This window comes from Panthera onca, chromosome B4, assembly GCF_046562875.1.
Source record: "Panthera onca isolate mPanOnc1 chromosome B4, mPanOnc1 haplotype 2, whole genome shotgun sequence".
Classification (NCBI taxonomy): Eukaryota; Metazoa; Chordata; class Mammalia; order Carnivora; family Felidae; genus Panthera; species Panthera onca.
In genome coordinates, this window is record NC_138345.1 from 29,013,597 (window position 1) to 29,033,951 (window position 20,355).

Sequence of the window (20,355 nt, forward strand, 5' to 3'; positions counted from 1 at the left end):
GCAGCTGATAAAGATATAATGTATTTATCATGGTCCTAAAAATAGGAGTATCTTCAAACTTTCTGGGCCATGTTACTGAGTTTGTTCAAAATAGAAAATAGGGTCTGTAGAGAAACAGGCAAATGGATTGCATCTTGTAATTAAGTTGTCAATTAAAATGAGACCTAGCTAGCCAGTAATTGCTTAAAAACAGGAACCATATTGTAGAGGCTGACTCCTTTTAAAATATTTTGATAGGGATAAACCCAGATATGTATATGGTTAAACAAAATACACAGATGGAGGAGAAAATGCAGTAAAGAAATCTAAGCAAGAACATAATAGTACATATAAACTGATTATTTTTAAAGGAAATACAAAGTAGTACAAACCACAGTCTCATGCTTAGAGTCAAGTAATAGAGATGAAATGTATATAAATGTTTATATAACAAATGGCATATATAACTCAGACCATAACACTAAACAGCATTTTAAAAATATAAGAGGCAGGGGCGCCTGGGTGGCTCAGTTGGTTTAAGTGTCCAACTCTTAATTTTAGCTCAGGTCATGATACCATGGTTGTGAACTGAGTCCTGCATTGGGCTCCACGATGGGTGTACAGCCTGCTTGGGATTCTCTTTCTCCCTCTCTCTCTCTCTCTCTCTGTCTGTCTCTGCTCCTCTCCCATTTGCATGTGCACGCCCATTCTCTTTCTCTCTCTCCAAAGAAATAAACTTAAAAAAAAAAATAGTAATAAAAAAATAAAACTACAAGAGGCAAATAGTGAAAGGATATTTGGGTCCATCAAATGGCACAAATTGTGGATTAGAAACAGAATGTAATCCCTGATTGAAAAGAAGGCACACCATCCAAGATTCAGGAGACATTTGTCAGACCAGGAATGGTAAATGGGTTTCAACTCAAGCACTAACCCTCAATGATTGGTAATATCAACTTGCAAAGTTCTTAAAATAAATGCTGAGCAGGAGAAAATATTGTTAATAGTGATATTTACTATGGTGTGGTAGTATTTGACATCTTTGCCTTAGACCTAAGAAGACAAAGCTATCATTGGCTAACTAGATCATCAAAGTCTTCAACTTCTTTATATTTCTAAGTAAACACAGCTTAGAGTCACTTCCAGAATGTACTTGAGGAGAATGAATAGAGAATCCCAGATTTGAAAGATTTAAATCACAGATACAAAATCCTTTTTGATAAAGTTCTGTGGTTGATTTTATGGATTTTATATGTTAGAACATAGTATCAGAAGAATAATGGGGGAAGACGGAGTGTTGCAGGGGGATGGGGAGGTAGGCAAAGGAAGGAGAAAATGCAATCTTTCAGAATCAGGGCATAAAGACAGGATACATCCATGCTGAGAGGTACTTTAGAAAGTAGGTTCAACAAAGATCTATTTTAAAAAAACCTTTTCATATAGAAATTCACACCTACAAAAATTGCAAAATGAAAAGAGTATAAGGAATACCTGCATATCCTTTCCCAGATTCACCTGTTAAATTTTATTATCATTTGCATGCATTCTCTATTTTATATCGATATATACATACATACTTTATTTTGGGGGACATTGGAGGATAAGTAACATTCACAATTGCTCTTTACTGCTAAACACTTCAGAGTGTATTTCCTTAGATTCTTTTATATAATCACAGTATAGTCATCAACCTCATAAATTTACACTCATACAACAATTTAATTTCCTGCCTATATTCCAATTTTGCCAGCTGATCCAGCACAGGACCAGTCTAGGATCAGGTATTATTTTTGTTACTGTCTCTTTGGCTTCCTTTAATCTGGAACATTTTCATAGTCTTTGTCTTTTACACACTAATATTTTTGAGAATACACACCTCTCCCCAGAACCTTTCTTCTTATTATTCCCATTGTGATTAGACTATGCACTCTCTGATGGCATACTGCAATACTCAACTGTCTTAGTCCTTCTCAGTGTATCACATCTAGAGGCACACAGTGTTCATCTGTTCCTCATAAGTGATGATAATTTTCATCAGTCAAGAAATTACCCAATTATTCCACTGCATAACTACTGTTTGTTTTTTTCCCCCTCTTGTAAGTAATAAGCAATTTGTAGGGAGAGCTTAAGACCATGCAAATATTCTGCTCCTTTTCAAAATTTCCTCTTCTATTGAGAACACACTGATGATTCTTACATGATTCAATCTTGATCATGATTAACTGCAAAATGACTTTGTAACTCTAGCACTCTCTTCACAGTGTACCATTCAGCTTTTGGCTTTATATTACAAAAGCAGGAGACGACTCTTCACCATTTTTTATCATCAGTATGGATTCACGAATTCCTACATTTTTCAATGCTTTATAATTCATGTTATTCTTAATTTTTCCATTGCTTTAATCTTGCTTCTTGGTTTTTCCAGTGGACAGAGCTATAAATATATATACCTAAGTATACACATATATACTTATATAAATGTACATTAAGATTGCTCTTTAAAAACAGGTTTCCTTGGGGTGCCTGGGTGGCTCAGTTGGTTGAGTAGCCAACTCTTGATTTCGGCTCAGGTTATGATCCCAGGATAGTAAGATCAAGCCCTGCATTGGGCTCTGCCCTGAGCATGGAGCCTGTTTTAAGATTCCCCCATCCCTCTCCCCCTTTGACCCTCTCCCTGCTTACACTTGTGCTCTCTAAAATAAGGTTTAAAAAAAAAAAAAAGTTTCCTTTCAGGATTAACAGGAGAGTCTTAAGACCCAAGTGCAAAAGGAAGGGGGAGAGAGAGTTGTTCCTGTCTATTCATTCTGGTCAGACTGTTTTGTCCTTTCTTCCAGTATAAATAGGAAAGAAGTCCTAGCTGTGTAATCCAGAAACTTTACAGGTCACTAATCAAAAGAGAAACAACATTACATGATATTTGGATCAAGAGATGCTGAGTAGCCAACACTCAGTGAAATACCTTACAGAGTACCTAAAGACTGAAGCGGATAATGGTTTTAGCATTGGTTTTTTTCCTTCAGAGCTCCCACTAGGGAAAAAGGGAGAAAATTCTGATTTCTTCCCTAAGCCAGTCAAAGACAAGGACAGAGATGAACTTTTCCAAACTAAAGTTCAAAGAAATGTTAACAGAACATGTAACAAACACACAATTGGAAAATGGTGCGTTAAAAGAAGTTTTTTTTTTTTTTTAGCCACAAGACTCCCAGAGCCTATAAAAATGATACTATACATTATGATAGGGGAATACAATATGTAATCATTCTCAAACATGTTTGACCGTTGCTTTTTTTAGGGAATACTAATTATCTATCACCTGAAAAACTCCCAAGAAGTAGGGCACCTGGGTGCCTCAGTTGGTTAAGCGTCCAACTTCGGCTCAGGTCATGATCTTGCAGTCTGTGAGTTTGAGCCCTGCGTCGGGCTCTGTGCTGACAGCTCAGAGCCTGGAGCCTGCTTCTGAATTCTGTGTCTCCCTCTCTCTCTCTGCCCCTCCCCCGCTTGTGCTCACTCACTCAAAAATAAACAAAAAAAATTAAAAAAAAAAACAAAAAAAAAAAAAAAAAAAAACAAAAAAACAAAAAAAAAAAAAAAAACAACTCCCAAGAAGAATTTGTGTAACATTAGCTTAAGAGCTTTACAAAATAGGAATTAGGGGAACTACAATGAACCAGTCCATATATATAGTTCAAGGTAATGTACCCTTCATAAGTAATTTACTAGACCACCTTGTAGTCAAAATTCAATTTTAACTTTGCAGAAATTTACACCATAATTATTTTTATTGTATTATATTAAAAGCCAATACCAAGTTTTAAAGAATTAACATAAATCTTACACAATTTCTTCCAGAAAACAGTAAGAGAGAATACTTTCCAACCTGTTTTATGAAGCCACTATTACTCTGATACCAAAACCAAACAAGGCAGGGGTGCCTGGGTGGCTCAGTTGTTTGAGTGTGCGACTTCAGCTTAAGTTATGATCTCACAATTTGTGAGTTCGAGCCCGGCACCAGGCTCACTCCTGTCAGGCAGAGACCCCTTTGGATCCTGTCTCCAGTCCACCCTCTGCCCCTCCTCCCACTTACGTGCTCTCTCTCTCTCTCTCTCAAAAATGAATAAACATTAAAAAAAAAAAAAAGATTAAAAAAAAGAGAAACAAGACAGGGCACGTGCACATGGCACACACACACACACATACACAAACATTATCTCTCATGAACGTAGAAGCAAAACTCCCCAATTAAATTTTAGCAAATTCTACCCAACAAGGTATAAAAAAAAATACACTACAGCTAAGTGGGATTTATTCCAGGTATGGTTCAATATCTGAAAATCAATAACTTATCACATCAACAGACTAAAGAAGAAAAATCAAATGATGCTATCCATTGGTGTAGAAAAAGTATTTGACAAAATTCAACACAATTCATGATAAAAACTCTCAGTACAGTAGGAGTAAAAATCACGATCCCTAAGAGTAAAACTAATAAACTGGATCTCAGAAAAATACCTTTTGCTCTTTGGAAGACTCTGTTAAGAGGATGAAAAGTCACATTATATATACTGAGAAAAAATATTTCCAAATCACATATATGACAATCTCATAAAAGGCAACTACAAAAACACTTGCAGGTAACGTAATACTTAATGGTGAAAGACTTAATTATTTCCTTCTAAGATCAGGAACAAGGCAAGGATGCCTGCTCTCATCACATAGTTTAACACAGTATTGAAGTTTTAGACACTATACTAATGCAAGAAAGAGAAATAAGACAGATTGAAAAGGAAAAATAAAACTGTCTCTATTTGCAGACTACAGTGTGATTTTCTATGTAGAAAATTCCAAAGAATCTGCAAACATTTCCTAGAACAAGCAATTTCAATTAAGGCCACAGTACATAAGACAAACAATTTTACCTGCATTTCTGTATACTGACAATGAACAGGTGGAAACCAATCAAAAATGCTATACCATTTTCAATTGCTCCACAGAAAATAAAACACTCAGGTATAAATCTAAAGAAATATGTACAGGATCTGGGGTGCCTGGGTGGCTCAGTTAAGCATCGACTCTTGATTTCGGCTCAGGTTATGATCTCACGGTTCATGAGTTTGAGTCCCATGTCAGTCTCTGTGCTGGTAGCATGGAGCCTGCTTGGGATTCTTTCTCTGCCCCTTCCCAGCTCATGCTCTTTCTCTCTCTCAAAATAAGTAGATAAACATTAATTATTTTTAAATAATAAAGAAATGTGTACAGGATCTGTATAATGAAAATTATGAAGCGTCAATGAAAGAAATTAAAGAAGAACTAAATACTTGCAGAGTCACACTGTGGTCATGGACTGAAGACTCAACATATTAAAGATGTCAATTCTCCCTATAGTGATCTATAGGTTTAATCTAATCTTATCAAGTTTCTTTGTGGATACAGACAAGCTTATTGAAGGCCCTAGAATACCCAAAATAATGTTGAAAAAGAAAAATAAAGAAGGAATGACTCTTCCTGATATCAAAGGTTATCATAGAGCTGCAGTAATCTAAACAGTGGTACCATCTTGAAATAAATGGAAATCAGTGGAATAGAATATAGAACCCAGAAACAGATCCAAATCAATATGCTTAATTTTTGGCCAAGAAGCAAAAGCAATTCAATGGAGGAGGGAGGGTTTCTTCAATAAATGATGCTGGAGCAATTGTACATCCAGAAATAAAACCAAAACAAAGCACAAACAAACAAAAAAAAAAACCCTTGACCTAAACCTCACACACTCAAAACTGATCATATACTTACATGTAACTGATAAATTTGATTTCATCAAAATTAAAAACTTTTGTTCTGTGACAAGACTCAGTTAAGAGAATGAAAAGACATTATATACTGAGAGAAAATATGTCTAAATCACATATATGACAAAGACTTTGTGTCTAGAATATATAAATAAAACAATCCTCAAACTCAATGTTAAAACAATCTACTTAGAAAACAGGCAAACACAAACACAATCATTTCATCAAAGAGGATACATAGAAGGCAAATAAACACATGAAAAGGTATTTAACATATTAGCTATTTAGTGAAATACAAATTTAAAGTATACTGAGGTCTATCAATGCATACCTATTAGAATGGTTAAAATAAAAAAGTGATAACCCCAAATGCTGACAAGAATACAGGAGAAACTGGATCACACATACACTGCTGCTGATAATGTAACATGGTACAGATACTCTGGGAAATACTGTGGAAGTTCTTGTCAAACTAAAAATGGACCCAGCAACTGCACTCATAGGTATTTATCCCAGGAGTTCACACAAAAACCTGCAGATGAATGTTCACAGCAGCTTTATTTATAATAGTCAAAACCTGAAAACTACCCAAATGTCTTTCATTGGGTCAGTGGCTACACAAATTGTGGTACATACATATTATGGACTACTGCTTGCCAATAAGAAGGAAGAACTATAATTCATGAAACAAGTTGGATGAACTCCAAGGATATATGCTAAGTGAAAAAAGCCACTCTCTAAAGTTTGGACACACACTGCATGATTCTGTTTATGTTACATTCATGAACTAACATAATTACAGAGATGGAGAACACATTAGCAGTTGCCAGGGACTAGGTTTGGCTATAAAGGAGTAACAACATGGAATCCTGTGGGGATGATATAATTGAGTATCTTTTTTTTTTTATTAACTTGTTTTTTTATTTTTTTAAATTTACATCCAAATTAGTTAGCATATAGTGAAACAATGATTTCAGGAGTAGATTCCTTAGTGCCCCTTACCCATTTAGCCCATCTCCCCTCCCACAACCCCTCCAGTAACCTTCAGTTTGTTCTCCACATTTATGAATCTCTTCTGTTTTGTCCCCCTCCCTGTTTTTATAGTATTTTTGTTTCCCTTCCCTTATGGTCATCTGTTTTGTCTCTTAAAGTCCTCATATGAGTGAAGTCATATGATTTTTGTCTTTCTCTGACTAGTTTCACTTAGCATAATACCCTCCAGTTCCATCCACGTAGTTGCAAATGGCAAGACTGCATTCTTTTTGATTGCCGAGTAATACTCCATTGTATATATATATACCACATCTTCTTTATCCTTTCATCCATCGATGGACATTTGGGCTCTTTCCATACTTTGGCTATTGTTGATAGTGCTGCGATAAACCTGGGGGTGCATGTGTCCCTTCGAAACAGCACACCTGTATCCCGTGGATAAATGCCTAGAAGTGAAATTGCTGAGTCGTAGGGTAGTTCTATTTTTAGTTTTTTGAGGAACCTCCATACTGTTTTCCAGAGTGGCTGCAGCAGCTTGCATTCCCATATAGTTGAGTATCTTGACTGACGTATCTAACACTAATGTATTATCCTGTGAATTTACAATTACCCAAAATAAAATGTTGAAAGAAATTCAATGGCAGCTAACACCAATTAGCAGACTGTCTTGATTGATATTCCAATGTATACAGCTTTCCAGAGACAACATACTTCAAATTTGTACTGACTAAAAAAGTTTCTTCCCAAATAAGCTACAATTCTGCTGCCATTTTATTACTATTACTTGGTTACAACAACAGCAAGGTCAATTCCTTTATAAATATTGCACCTTTTGACTCTTCTGACCGTAATTTAATCCACTAGTTACCACTAAAATGTGTTTTGTGGGTTTTGGTCATCAATGAGCTATTTGTAAAACATGCATTCCAAATTTTTTTCTGATAGTAATGTTTATGTAAATTGATTAATATAATTTTATTTTACTTAATCCTGCTTTAACCCAAACACATACATTCATATGAATATTACCTGTGGCTGTGGAATACAATGTGGCCCCAGTTAACATATATAGATCTGATGATGATCTATAACTTTCAAACTCCCATGATTTTTCAGAGAACTAATTTTTAGGTTCTAATACTGATCAAATTTGTTTAAAATGTCTGTGCCATAAATGTAACTAAACATGTGAGTGGGCAAGAAAGCACATGCCACTTATTTGGTTCAAAGTAACCTTTAGTAAATTGGAAAAAATATATATTTATTTTTCCTAAAGGAAATGAAGAAGGTTACATACAAGTTAGATTTAACATCAAGTTAAAAGGCACCAGCGTGGCTCAATCAATTAAGTATTTGACTCCGGCTCAAGTCATGATCTCACGGTTCATGGGTTCGAGCCCCTAATCAGTCTCTGTGCTGGCAGCTCAGAGCCTGGAGCCTGCTTCAGATCCTGTGTCTCCTTCTCTCTACCCCTCCCCACTCATGTGGTCTCTCTCTCAAAAATAAAGAAACATTAAGAAAAATTAAAAAAAATATATCAAATGCTAATATAGTACTGATAAGAGCCAATATAGACACTATGTGTTTTTTTTTTTTTTTTCACATTTAAGAAATAGTAAAATAAATGTTTAGAATTTAGGACAGAAACTAGATCAGATAGAGGAAAGGTTAAATGAGGAAAATAAAATTAATTTTAAATAATTATTCTAAAAACAACACAGATTTATATGGTCCTGAAAAAGGCTTAGACAGAAAAAAAAAGTTTGGACATTCTGCTGGAAAAATGTCTTTTTTTTTTTTTTTAATTTTTTTTTCCAACGTTTTTTATTTATTTTTGGGACAGAGAGAGACAGAGCATGAACGGGGGAGGGGCAGAGAGAGAGAGGGAGACACAGAATCGGAAACAGGCTCCAGGCTCCGAGCCATCAGCCCAGCGCCTGACGCGGGGCTCAGAGCCTGACTCGGGGCTCGAACTCACAGACCGTGAGATCGTGACCTGGCTGAAGTCGGACGCTTAACCGACTGCGCCACCCAGGCGCCCCTGGAAAAATGTCTTAATCATAAAGGTCAACAACATAACAATGAAAGCTGTACAAATTTTACCTATATAAACTTTCAACTATGTTTTTAAGTTGTCAACTACTTGAGGATGGAGTAAATGAAATTTAAGTCTCTTAAGTTTACAAGCTCTCAGCTGTTCATCATCAAATGTGATAGCTATCAAAGGATTATTGCTAATGAAGAACTTATCACTATCAAGTGAAACAAGTTACCAATTAGAACACTAAATTTAGGGATGCCTGGGTGGCTCAGTCATTTGAGAATGGGACTCCTGATTTCGGCTCAGGGAGATCCCAGGATTGTGGGATCGAGCTCGCTCAGCGCTGAGGTTGTTTACGATTCCCTCTATCTGTCTCTGTCCTTTCCCCTGGGCCCCTCTCCCCAGCTCGTGAGCTGTCTCAAATTAAAACAACAACCCCCCAAAATCCACCAAATTTTAAAAAGTAAATAGAATTACAGATCAGAGGTTGGCAAACTATGGTTCAAGGGCCAATACTGGGTTGCCATCTGTTTTTGTCAATCAAGTTTTATTGAAACACAGCTATGCCCATTTGTTTATGTATTGTCTATTGTTGATTTTGCCTTTCAACAGTAGAGCTGAACAGTTGTGACAGACTGAATGACTCTAAAAGGCTAAGATATATACTATCTGACCCTTTACAGAAAAAGTTTGGTGATTCCTGACTTATACTAAGAAGTTCTTTAAGGCTACTCATATTACTATTTCTCAATAGTAAGAAAACCATTTCCACATCTTAGGTATATTCATTATCTGAAAGTAGCATAAGATCATATGTTGAGATGAAACTAAAAACGTAGGATGAAAATGCCATCTTTTTTTGTCAAGTAGAAATCTCAATTTTAAAAGTTGAAAATGGGGTTCCTGGGTGGCTCAGTCGTTAAGCATCTGACTTCGGCTCAGGTCATGATCTCACAGTTTGTAAGTTCAAGCTCTGCATTGGGAGAGCACGAGCCCTGGGTGAACACCACTTCTCTCCCTCTGCCCATGGGATTTTCTCTCTCTCTCTGCCCCTCTTACTTGTGCCTTCTCTCTCAAACAAACAAACAAACAAGTCGAAAATGGGCTCTAGTAACTCTCTAAGCTGATGCCAGTCAATGAAATGGATACCTAAGAAGGCCTTGAACAGGTAAAAGTAAAAAAACATGTCAAGTTAAGCAGATAAAATAGGAAATATAATTATTAAAAGAGTAATTACTTACGCTGTATGTGAATGAGCTGCTTTGGCATCTTAAATTCCCCAGGATAGATAGACTCATAGTAAGCAATATTACTTTCTGCCTCTGGGACTGGTATGACCATATTATCCCTCTTCTCGCCATACACCTGCTGTGCTGAAATAGCCCGCTGAAGATGGTGTTCCTAAAAGAGGAAAAAATAGGTAAGTCTATGTATTTTAAAATAGCCAACAGAACGTATACTTTATGAAGAGGTTTTTACTTTAAAAATAGAAGGACTTTAGGGGCATATGGGTGGTTCAGTTGGTTAAGTGTCAGACTTCGGCTCAGGTCATGATCTCATGGTTTGTGGGTTCAAGCCCCACATTGGGCTCTGTGCTGACAGCTCAGAGCCTAGAGCCTGCTTCAGATTCTGTCTCCCTCTCTCTCTGCCCTCCCCCACTCGTGCTCTCTCTCAAAAACAAACATTAAAAAAATTAAAGAAAAATAAAAAGAAGGATTTTAATAGCTTTGAAAGGATGCTGACAATACAGTTAGTGGTAAAAACATATTAAGAAGAAACAAGGTTTTGTTAAATACACTGTATACTTTCTCAATTTAAGAAAGGTATTACACTGAAATTGAGTTAAATCATACAAAAGATTCCAAAAAATTGACTAAACTGTTAAAGTTTGCATTTTATAGATGAAATTCAAAGAAAAAGGGTTAAAACATTTAAATTTGTATGAAGAAAGATATGGATAAAAAATTACTCTAATCTCCTTTTTCATAGAATGCTTCATAAATGTGGAAAAATACCTTCATATACATCAACTAATATCTTTTAAAAGAAAGAGATTATTATCTCCATTTTTAGTTTATGAAATGGACACATTCAAACCTGGTCTTTTGTCTCTATAACCCCTTATGAATTTCCAGATCCCTTTTGAATCATACTGGAGTGAGGACAGGGGTTGAAAGCATAGGCTTCAGAGTCTGTGACTCCTGGAAAGATACTTTAGTTTTCTAAATCTGTTTCCTACAGAAAGAGAAAAATAATCTACTTTATAGAGTTGGTTGGAGGTTTAAGTAACATAAATGTGCCTGAAATGTTTAGTATAATGTGTGGCATATAGCATATAACAGGTACTAAAAATAAACTTTGATTTAGTCACCACACAGAAAGATTTTACCAGTTTGTGATACCACCAGCGCCATAAAAATACCTGTTCTCACCCAGCCCATGTATCATCACTGAATTTTGGTAAATGTTTCATTAAACTGATTTTTAAAAAAATATATAAAATACAAGTTTAAGGACAAAAAAATATTCCAATGGTATGAAAACAGAGAATTCCAGTCCTCATATTCAGGTAAGATTTAAAATTCAGATAGGATTCTCCTATGCAACACACAGAGCTTTATTTCTAGGGTGCTGGTTCACTTGATATATCCTGGAGATCTTTCCACACTGACACTTCTACTACAATTTTGCAACAGCTGCCTTGTGTCCTACTATATGGATGTACCTGACTTATTTAACCAGACACCAACTGATAGGGAAAAAACATTACAAAACAAAACAAAACCCTGGAAACAACCTAAGTGCCTACCTTTTTCCCTGAATGCTACAAAAATCACTCCTGTACTGTTACATACAAGACAGCTTTGTGGCTTGGTGAAAGCACTGCAAATGAAAGTCCTCAAAGGACACATGGGGTTCCAACAAAATACTGCCTGCAGCATCTTAATGAGACTTTTAAATTTTAAAATCATCCATCTAGTTATTTTAGGTTAATTTCTTTATAAGGATGATTAACTTTTTCTTAAATTTTCTGCTGTTTGCTCATTTTCAAAAGTGCTTTTCTTTCTCGACATTTAAATAGATTATTTCTTTTCTAATATTAAGGAAATTGGCCCCAGGTAATACATTTTCCAAGTATTTTCCTTAAATTTGACTTCTGTTTTTATTTTTTCCATGCAAGAACGTTCTGTTAAATTTATTAATCTTTTTCCTTTATGGTTTTGTCATGTTTAATAAGAGGTATAAATTGTATAGTCACAAACCAGGGTGTACACAAATTCTTTTTTATAATTCAATTTGATCTTTGATTTAGGTTCCCTACTGGCTAATTGTATCTTTATACTTTAGTATAGTTTGTTGTCATATCTACTGGCCCTTATCTATTGACACAGGGTGCTTCTGTAAGCTCCAGCTGGGAAGTCAGTCACATGTATACTTTTTCTATTCTCAGATTCCCTTAAATGTTGAGAAAAATTTTCTTTGACCTCTGCCCTGCATACTTATACCAAACTCAAGAAGGGAGTGGGGAAGCAAGGCACATTACTCTTAATTTGCATTTTGTTCCTAATTTAGAACAGTTAATCTATTATCACTTGTGGAGGTGAACATGAGACATACGGTCTTTTCCTTTTTTTGTATAAGGACAGACGATGGCAAGCCACTTTTCCTAATGTCATGCATAAAATCATCTATTCTCTTTATGATTAAAAATGTGCCAGTATTGGGATGCCTGGGTAGCTCAACACGCGACTCTTGGTTTCAGCTCAGGTCATGATCTCATGGTTTGTGGGATCAAGGCCAGCATCCAGCACCACACTGACAGTAGGAGCCTGTTTGGGATTCTCTCGCCCTCTCCCTCTCTCTGCCACTCCCCTCCACACACACCTCTCTCTCTCAAAATAAATAAATAAACTTAAAAAAAATGTGCCTGTATCCTAGAATAAATTTCCCTTGCACTTGGGAGTATTCCTAAACTTTTTTCCTACTCTATCCAATTGTCCCTTATGCCAGATTTAACTGATTTTAATAGTGTAGCCTCATACTACATTTCATTATCTAGTAAGGCAACTCCTCCCTCATAATTCCTTTTTCAGAATATTCCTGGCTATCTCATTTATTTTTCTAGATGAACCATAAAGAAAATTACTTTCCAGGTGTGAAATAGAACCCTTAAAATGTTTTGACTTTTATAGGCAATATGGTATGCCGGTTAAGAACATGGACTTTGGCAACCAAGAGTGCTCTGGATCTGAATGTTGGCTCCATGGTTTACTAGCTCTAGGTCTTTAGGACTTGAGACAAGATATTTATCCCAGCATGTTTTATTATCTCTAAGTGTACATTGTGCACTTACCTTATGGAATTGTGATTAAAATGCATGAAACATACTATTCAACATATGGTAGCAAATATGTATCTTTTATTATTAGAAAAACTAAAGAATGTTCTATATGCTTAACAGTTACCATTTATAGTCTCTGTAGCTTGAACAGTGTCCTGTAGATTTTTCCTTATGGTTTTATCTATTTTCCATAACTATGAAACCAAATTTTTATTTATTAATATTAGAGTGAATACTTCCTGCCCTAAAAAACCTTTTTTTTTTTTTTTTTTTAAATAAAATACTTCCCACAATTTCCTCCTATCTTTAACAGTCAAGAAAATATTTTCCCCCTAATACATGGCTTACAGGGGTAGTGTCATAATGTGTGCAATATACTTTTGAATGGTTCAATTATAGATACATTTTATTATAGAGTAAAAAATAAACTGCAAAACTAACAAGTTTGGAATCTAGGTTGTTCAGCTTTTCTCTAAGTTTGAAAATTTTTATAATAAAAAGTTAGATGAAGAATAGGGTACGAAGGACCTTAACTGTGTAGAGTATAAAAGACTTATGGTTAAGTTCTAAGTCTTTCAAAGCATTCCTCAACAACTGGGATATAGCTATAACTTTATATATCCCTATTTTCCCTTTCCCCATGTATGTATGAGGACTTTAAGACAGGAAGGGGACCAAACACAGGCCACTATGGCTGGAGCATGGTGAGTGAGCGAGAATAACAGATGCTGTCTGCTCGGGGGATTAGCACCAAATCATGCACAGTCATTGGTCATGTTAAGGATCTGTCCTTTTACTAAGGGCAATAGTGGCTGAAAGGTTTTAAAAGATCACCTTGGTTGCTACGTAGATAATAAACCATATTCTATAAAATGGAATATGTGCAGACTTTAAATGGCTCAGAATAATATTTAATATGGAAAAAAAAACAACTTATTAAAAAGTTGTAAAATCTTTTTACATCTTTTAAAAAGATGTAAAAACTGTATGTTCAGGATATTTGTAGTAATTAATCTTTTTTAAAATAAAAAGATATAATTGAACATAAGCACATTCACAAAAAAGTCTAAAAGTAGATGAGCATATATATAAAACAAATCTCTATATTCTTTTATTCCTTTCCCTGCTTTATTTTTTCACAGCACTTACCATCCTCTGACATCTCATATACCCGTTTACTATTGTCACCCCTTTCTCCTCACCCTCCTCTGCCACCCCAATCTAAGCAGCATGAAGACAGGGATTTTTGTCTATTCTGGTCACTGTTAAACAGCCACCCTAAAACAAGAGCTGGGCACAAAGCATAGTGCTTAAATATTTGCTGAATAAATATGTATGTATGTATGTATGTGTATACACATATACACATATGCACACACATGTATGCACGCACACACACAAAGTTTCAAAGTATAGACACCAAAGAGTTAACAAATTATCTCTAAGTGGTACAATTTTGAAATGCTCTTTTGTACTTTGTTTCCTATATTTTCTAAAATGTACCTATAATACTTTTGGACAAAAAAATATTTGAGTACATTTCACTAAATGATTTTATAAAACAGTGTTGATTTGTAAAAGACGTAATTTATTTGGTTCAGTAAAACCTTCCCCATTTAAGTTAGTTTAGTTCAAGAGTAAAATATACTTGCAGCTTTCTAGGAAAGTATTTTTAAAACCCAAAACTATATACATGTTTCTAGGAAACAGAACAAATTACATTACAGTAACATCACATTATAAGTGAAAATGAGATTTTTAATTTGAGTAGGAAGATGTAGAATCGTGAAACCAAGTAACAAATGAATAAATGAGAATGAGTTCTGAATTCAATTCAATAAGTTATTGAATGCCTGGACTAAATACCTAAGACAGATAATCCAATTTTCAATTACAATTTATATAGAAAGTTAGATATTCACTGAAGATAAGATCTGTCAATGAAATTTTTGAATACATCTACTTGCAACATTAAATAGGTCAGCTGTGTTCCAATAATTTCAAATAGTCTAGTAAAGAGTATGACAGTTAAAAAAGACAAAATGCTGGATTCTAACCTTAGATTTTTTTTTTTTTTTTTGAACTTTAGGACTTCTGAGGGGTCTTAACATACTAATGGAAATTGGGGTTGTTCAAGAACGGGGATGCAGTCCTTCCAAACTTATGACCACAGAATCATTTTTTTTTCAGAAAATATCTGTTAATAGCTCATGGAGAACTTCTGTAATAGTTTGGGAAATGCTGGTAGAGAACAAAAACTAGAGATACAGAGCAGAACATCTAGGATTAAATTTGTTCATTAACTCAGTCCATATTTATTGAGTGCCAACCATGTGCCTGGCACTGGGAACACAATGTTGTAAATAAAATACACACAGTTCCTAACATTGTAAAGCTTACACTCTACTAGAGAGCAGATACTAATACAATAGTCTTAAAAATAAATTGTACAGTGTGGTAAGTGCTATGAAGAAAAAGTACAATGTGTTATTGTAAACATAAATAGGAAAAGGATTTCAAGGACAGTATCATTTTCACTAGTGCAAAGCTAACATCTGCAGTAATGGGAGTTACTTAAAAGACTGTTTAAAAAAAAAAAAAAAGGGAATAACTATGTTTGAAGACTACTTATACATTTGACACAGTGGGGAGGTAAAATTTATACTGTATTTATATTAAGCACAGTTGCAACTAAAAATTAATTACCAAAATATCAAGAACAATTATAATTTTTCATAAAATAACAGAGGCATAAATTCTCAAGTTTGGTTTTACAAGGAACAAAGTAAATAAAATTAAATGATCTAAAGAATTCTTTAATATTTGATCCCACATAAAATGGAGTTAGGTTAACTATAACTTATGATTAAGCAAATAACTTAAAAAGCTTCTTGTACTGCAAGTAATTATGTTTTCTATACATAGCAATATGAACAATAAAAAAGATCTGGAAAGACTGAACAATAATCTTTAGAAAGTTCAGAGGCACATCGTCATGTGTCCATGAAACTTGCTATCATGACACTAAGCTCCGTAAGTATTCACTCATGTTACTTCAGCCCACCTAGTACACAGGAAGAGCATGGGTTTTACAGACAGAATAAGAATACATAAGAATACGTAAGAATCCTAGCTTCCTCATAGACTCCAAGTCCAGCAAGTCACTTTGCTACCTATTTGTATTATTTTGGTTTTTTCCCTCCCTTACCCAACTTTCCCTCTCTTCTCTCATGCAGTTAATGCTTTTTTCTTTTACTCTCCTCTTTGTTACTTTTGCTTATCCCTAGAAAGAGGTTGCCCTTTCGGGTGCTTTTTTATGGTCTCTTTGTTAAATGCATTGGTAGTTAATGTGAAAGGGTTAACTGGTTCTAAACAGGGCATGTCACTTACATTTGAGAAGTCAGAAAATACCATTTTTATTGATTAAATGAGACTGACATTAGCTATGTGTAGATAAAAATTATCTGAAGGGACAGTATTGCAAAGGTCTCTTAAGCATATGCTCTGTGCTTTTGCTCACATGGATGAATGGCTACCTCTGCTGACATTACCATTCACCATGCCCCCGCTCCTCCATGGAAAATTCCCACTTGTTCTTCTAGGTCTATTTTAAAATTATCTTTCCTCTGCCTCATCTTAGCACAAATGCTCCCCAGTTTGTGCTTCTATAGTACTACATTCTCTATTTAGAAATTGTGTTGTAATTGTATATATACTGATCTCTAAAATGTGGACACTATGTTTAATTAACCTTCAATTTTTTTCCTTTAAAAGATGTATTCTCTTGTATTATTTGGGGACTCTAAATTTTTTTTAAGGATGAAGACTAAATACAATTATCTTTGTAACCTGTTCAGCATCTAGTACTATATTTTGCTTTATTGCAGGCACTCAATACTTTGTTTTATAATATCTAATAAATATTAGCAAACCGAAAAGAGCTATTTAAGGTCATTTTGTACAAATTCCTAAATAAAGATTAAATTATATTCACTTATTAAGTTTTTGTTTAAGCAAATAATGACCTTAACACTTAGACGTAACAACAATTAGGACCACATTTAGACCCTCTGGGTTAAGAAATTAAAACACGCTATTATAAGCAACAATATATGAAATTCCTTATGGGGAAATAAGTGATTACTAATTTATAAAAAGCCACTTGAGAAATTTAACCCCTGATTATTTACGCATGTAGAGCTAGACTCCACTGCTACTTGAACACAAAGGCTGAGCTGCATTACTTTCTCTTCTGTTCTCTGATGACATTTCTAAGAACTAAACATCAGTGCCTATTCAGGAACATGGCTTCAGCAAGGACTGTGTAGTTTTCTACATCCAAACACCCAACTCACGATTGGCTCATTAGAAGAACTTTCTGACTGGTTTCCCTGCTTCCATTTTTTACCATTCTTCATAGAATAGCCAATCTGTTAATATGCAAGGCAAGTCATGCCATTGTTCCATTTAAAATATTCCAGTTATTTCTTACCTCATTCAGAATAAAAGCCAAAGTTCTTAAAACTGCTTACAAGGTCCCAAATGATTTGTATTCCCCCTTTTCTGGCATCATTCACTATTTTCCTCTTCATTCACTTTGCTTTTCCATACTAGATTATTTGTTTTTCAAACTTAAATAGCTTGCCCCCTCACCTTCTTCAAGTCTTTGTTCAAAAGTCATCTTTGCACAAAGATCATTCTTTGCCAGCCACCAGAATATCTAAACTTGAGGCTGACAATACCAAATGATGGTGAGGATGTGGAATAACTAGAACTCGCATACACGGTGTCACTGAGAAAAAGGTATGGAAGATCTTACCAAACATACCCATTCCACATGCCCAGTAATCTCACTCGTAGGTTAAATTTACACAAGCCCACAACAAGACGTGAATAAGACTATTCATATGGTTTTATTCATAGTAGTTCCAAAGTGGACACAACCCAGATACCCATCGATAGGACAGATGAACAAACCACGGTATAGTAATGTAGTGGAATAATACTCAGCAACAAAAAGGAACTACTTATACATGCAACAATATGAGTAAATCCCCAAAACACCGAGGTAAGTAAAAATAGCTTTATAAAACAGAGTCCACATTCTTTGAATCCATTTATGTGAAATTTTAAAACAGCCAAAATTAATCTATGGTGAAAAAAAATCAAAACAGTACTTGTTTCTGGGGAGTGGGGGTAAGGATTAATTGGGAAGGGGAATGAAGACACTTTCAGGGATGATGGTAACAATGCTCCATATCTTGATGAGGGTTGGGTTATGAAAGTATATGAGTTGTCAAAATTCAGCTAGCATATACTATTTGTGAATTTCTTTGTATGTGAATTTTACCTCAAAAGAAAACAACAGTAAATACTGAACTGTATTAATGACATGTATGTTGAAATATTTAGGAAATCATGCACTGATGTCTGCAATTTCCTTTGAAATGCATCAAAAAATGGATGGGGAGATGGATGGATAGGACATAAAGTAGAGTAAAATGTTAACAGTAGAAACTAGCTAGTGGGTATACAGGTCGTCACTGTAAATTCTTGAAACTTCACTGTATATGTTTGAAAATTTTCATAATAAAATGTTGCAAAAAAATATGAAATCTCTCTCATCTCTTAACTCTAGAACACTTTATCCCACCCCCTTGTTTTCCTCTATAGTACTTAGCTCCTTGCAGACTACTGAATTTACTTATTGTTTTATTTGTCTTATCTCCTTCTCCTTAAAATATAAGATCCATGAAGGTAGGAATTTGTTTTTTGCTTAGCTCTGCCATAGGTCTAGAACTGTGCCTAACACAAATACCGAAGAAATATTTATTGAATAGATGAGCCAGTGAATTGCGCCAATTATTTAAGGTCCACAAACTGTTCTGGTTTGGAATAGACTTCATAAAAAAACTAAGATTAAATTTCATAAAAGCAAAGAAACAAATTAAGGCTTAAACACATTTGGCTTTTGTATTTAAAATACTCATGTGAATAGTTAAAATAGTTGAACATATGGATTATTTGGGATGAAAAAGAACAATTCAATTCTTACTATTTTCTACAAGGAATAAATGGTAAAAGAACATAAAACTATTACCCTCTACCCCTTCTCCCACTTAGAGATCAATACTCTGAATTTACTTTATTTCTAGAGTATAAAACAGTAAAATAAGACCTTTGCTAAGGTACATGTAAAATAGTCCAGTGTTGTTTCTTCTCTGCGGTGTGAAATAGTGTCAACTTAGTCCATTTCTTACAAAATATTCAGGACATAAAGTATTATGTAACATGGTCAAAGGTAGCCCCAGACAAAATTAAGCTCAATTTTGTTGCTTGCCTTCTCATTTCTTTTTGCACCCCTTACATCCCTTTAGACTTGGCTTGTGCTGTATTTACTAAGAGCCTGCATGCCCAATGTGCTGACTGGCATGTGAAGGGGAAGGGACTGAAATTAGTTTCTTTCTACTCTCACAGAAGTGACAATCTAAATTTTTTTTTAATGGTTATTTATTATAGAGAGACAGACACAGAGCATGAGCAGGGGCGGGGGGGGGGGGGGAGGAGGTAGAGAGAGGGGGAGACACAGAATCTGAAGTAGGCTCCAGGCTCTGAGCTATCAGCACAGAGCTGACGTGGGGCTCGAACTCAACAAACTGTGAGATCATGACCTGAGCCAAAGTTGGTCGCCCAACCAACTGAGCCACCCAGGCGTCCCACAGAAGTGACAATCTAATTGGAATGCTTCCCTAAAAATTAAATGTAAAAAGGCTCAAAAATCTCTTGTTTCTGGTTATAATCTTTATGCTGATGACTTCTAAGCCTCTGACATATCCTGGAGAGCTAGCTAGTCATCTCTCATTATTTAATACCTTTTAACTCACACAGTCAAATAAAATACAAACGGTGTTTCTCATTTTGGGAGGTTACTACCCTAAATCAACAGTATTGAATAATCAAATTTAAACTTGTCTAAAATTAAATGTGTTTATATAATCTAATACAAACAAAAGCTATGCCAAGATTTAGTCCTTAGCCCTTGTACATATTCACTCTTGCAATTTCATCCATGATCATGGCGTTAACTGCCATTTGTATGCTGATGACATGATTCGAAACCTTAATTTCTAGCCCAGATTTCTGCTAAACTCTAGGCACATGTATAAAGACCTCTTACTATACGTTCCACAGACATACCTCACAGAACACGAACA

General features: G+C 35.0%; 1 protein-coding gene across 7 annotated transcripts in view; it reads right to left on the reverse strand.

The window, feature by feature from the left end:
- The window catches only part of EPC1 (enhancer of polycomb 1), a 93,805-nt gene that overhangs the window by 21,648 nt on the left and 51,802 nt on the right, over positions 1 to 20,355 (reverse strand). For all 7 annotated transcript variants that reach the window (XM_060659018.3, XM_060659015.3, XM_060659017.3 and 4 more), the window contains one exon: positions 10,041 to 10,200. In XM_060659018.3, the coding sequence (XP_060515001.1) occupies positions 10,041 to 10,200 (160 nt within the window). The remainder of the gene's footprint in view (positions 1 to 10,040; positions 10,201 to 20,355) is intronic.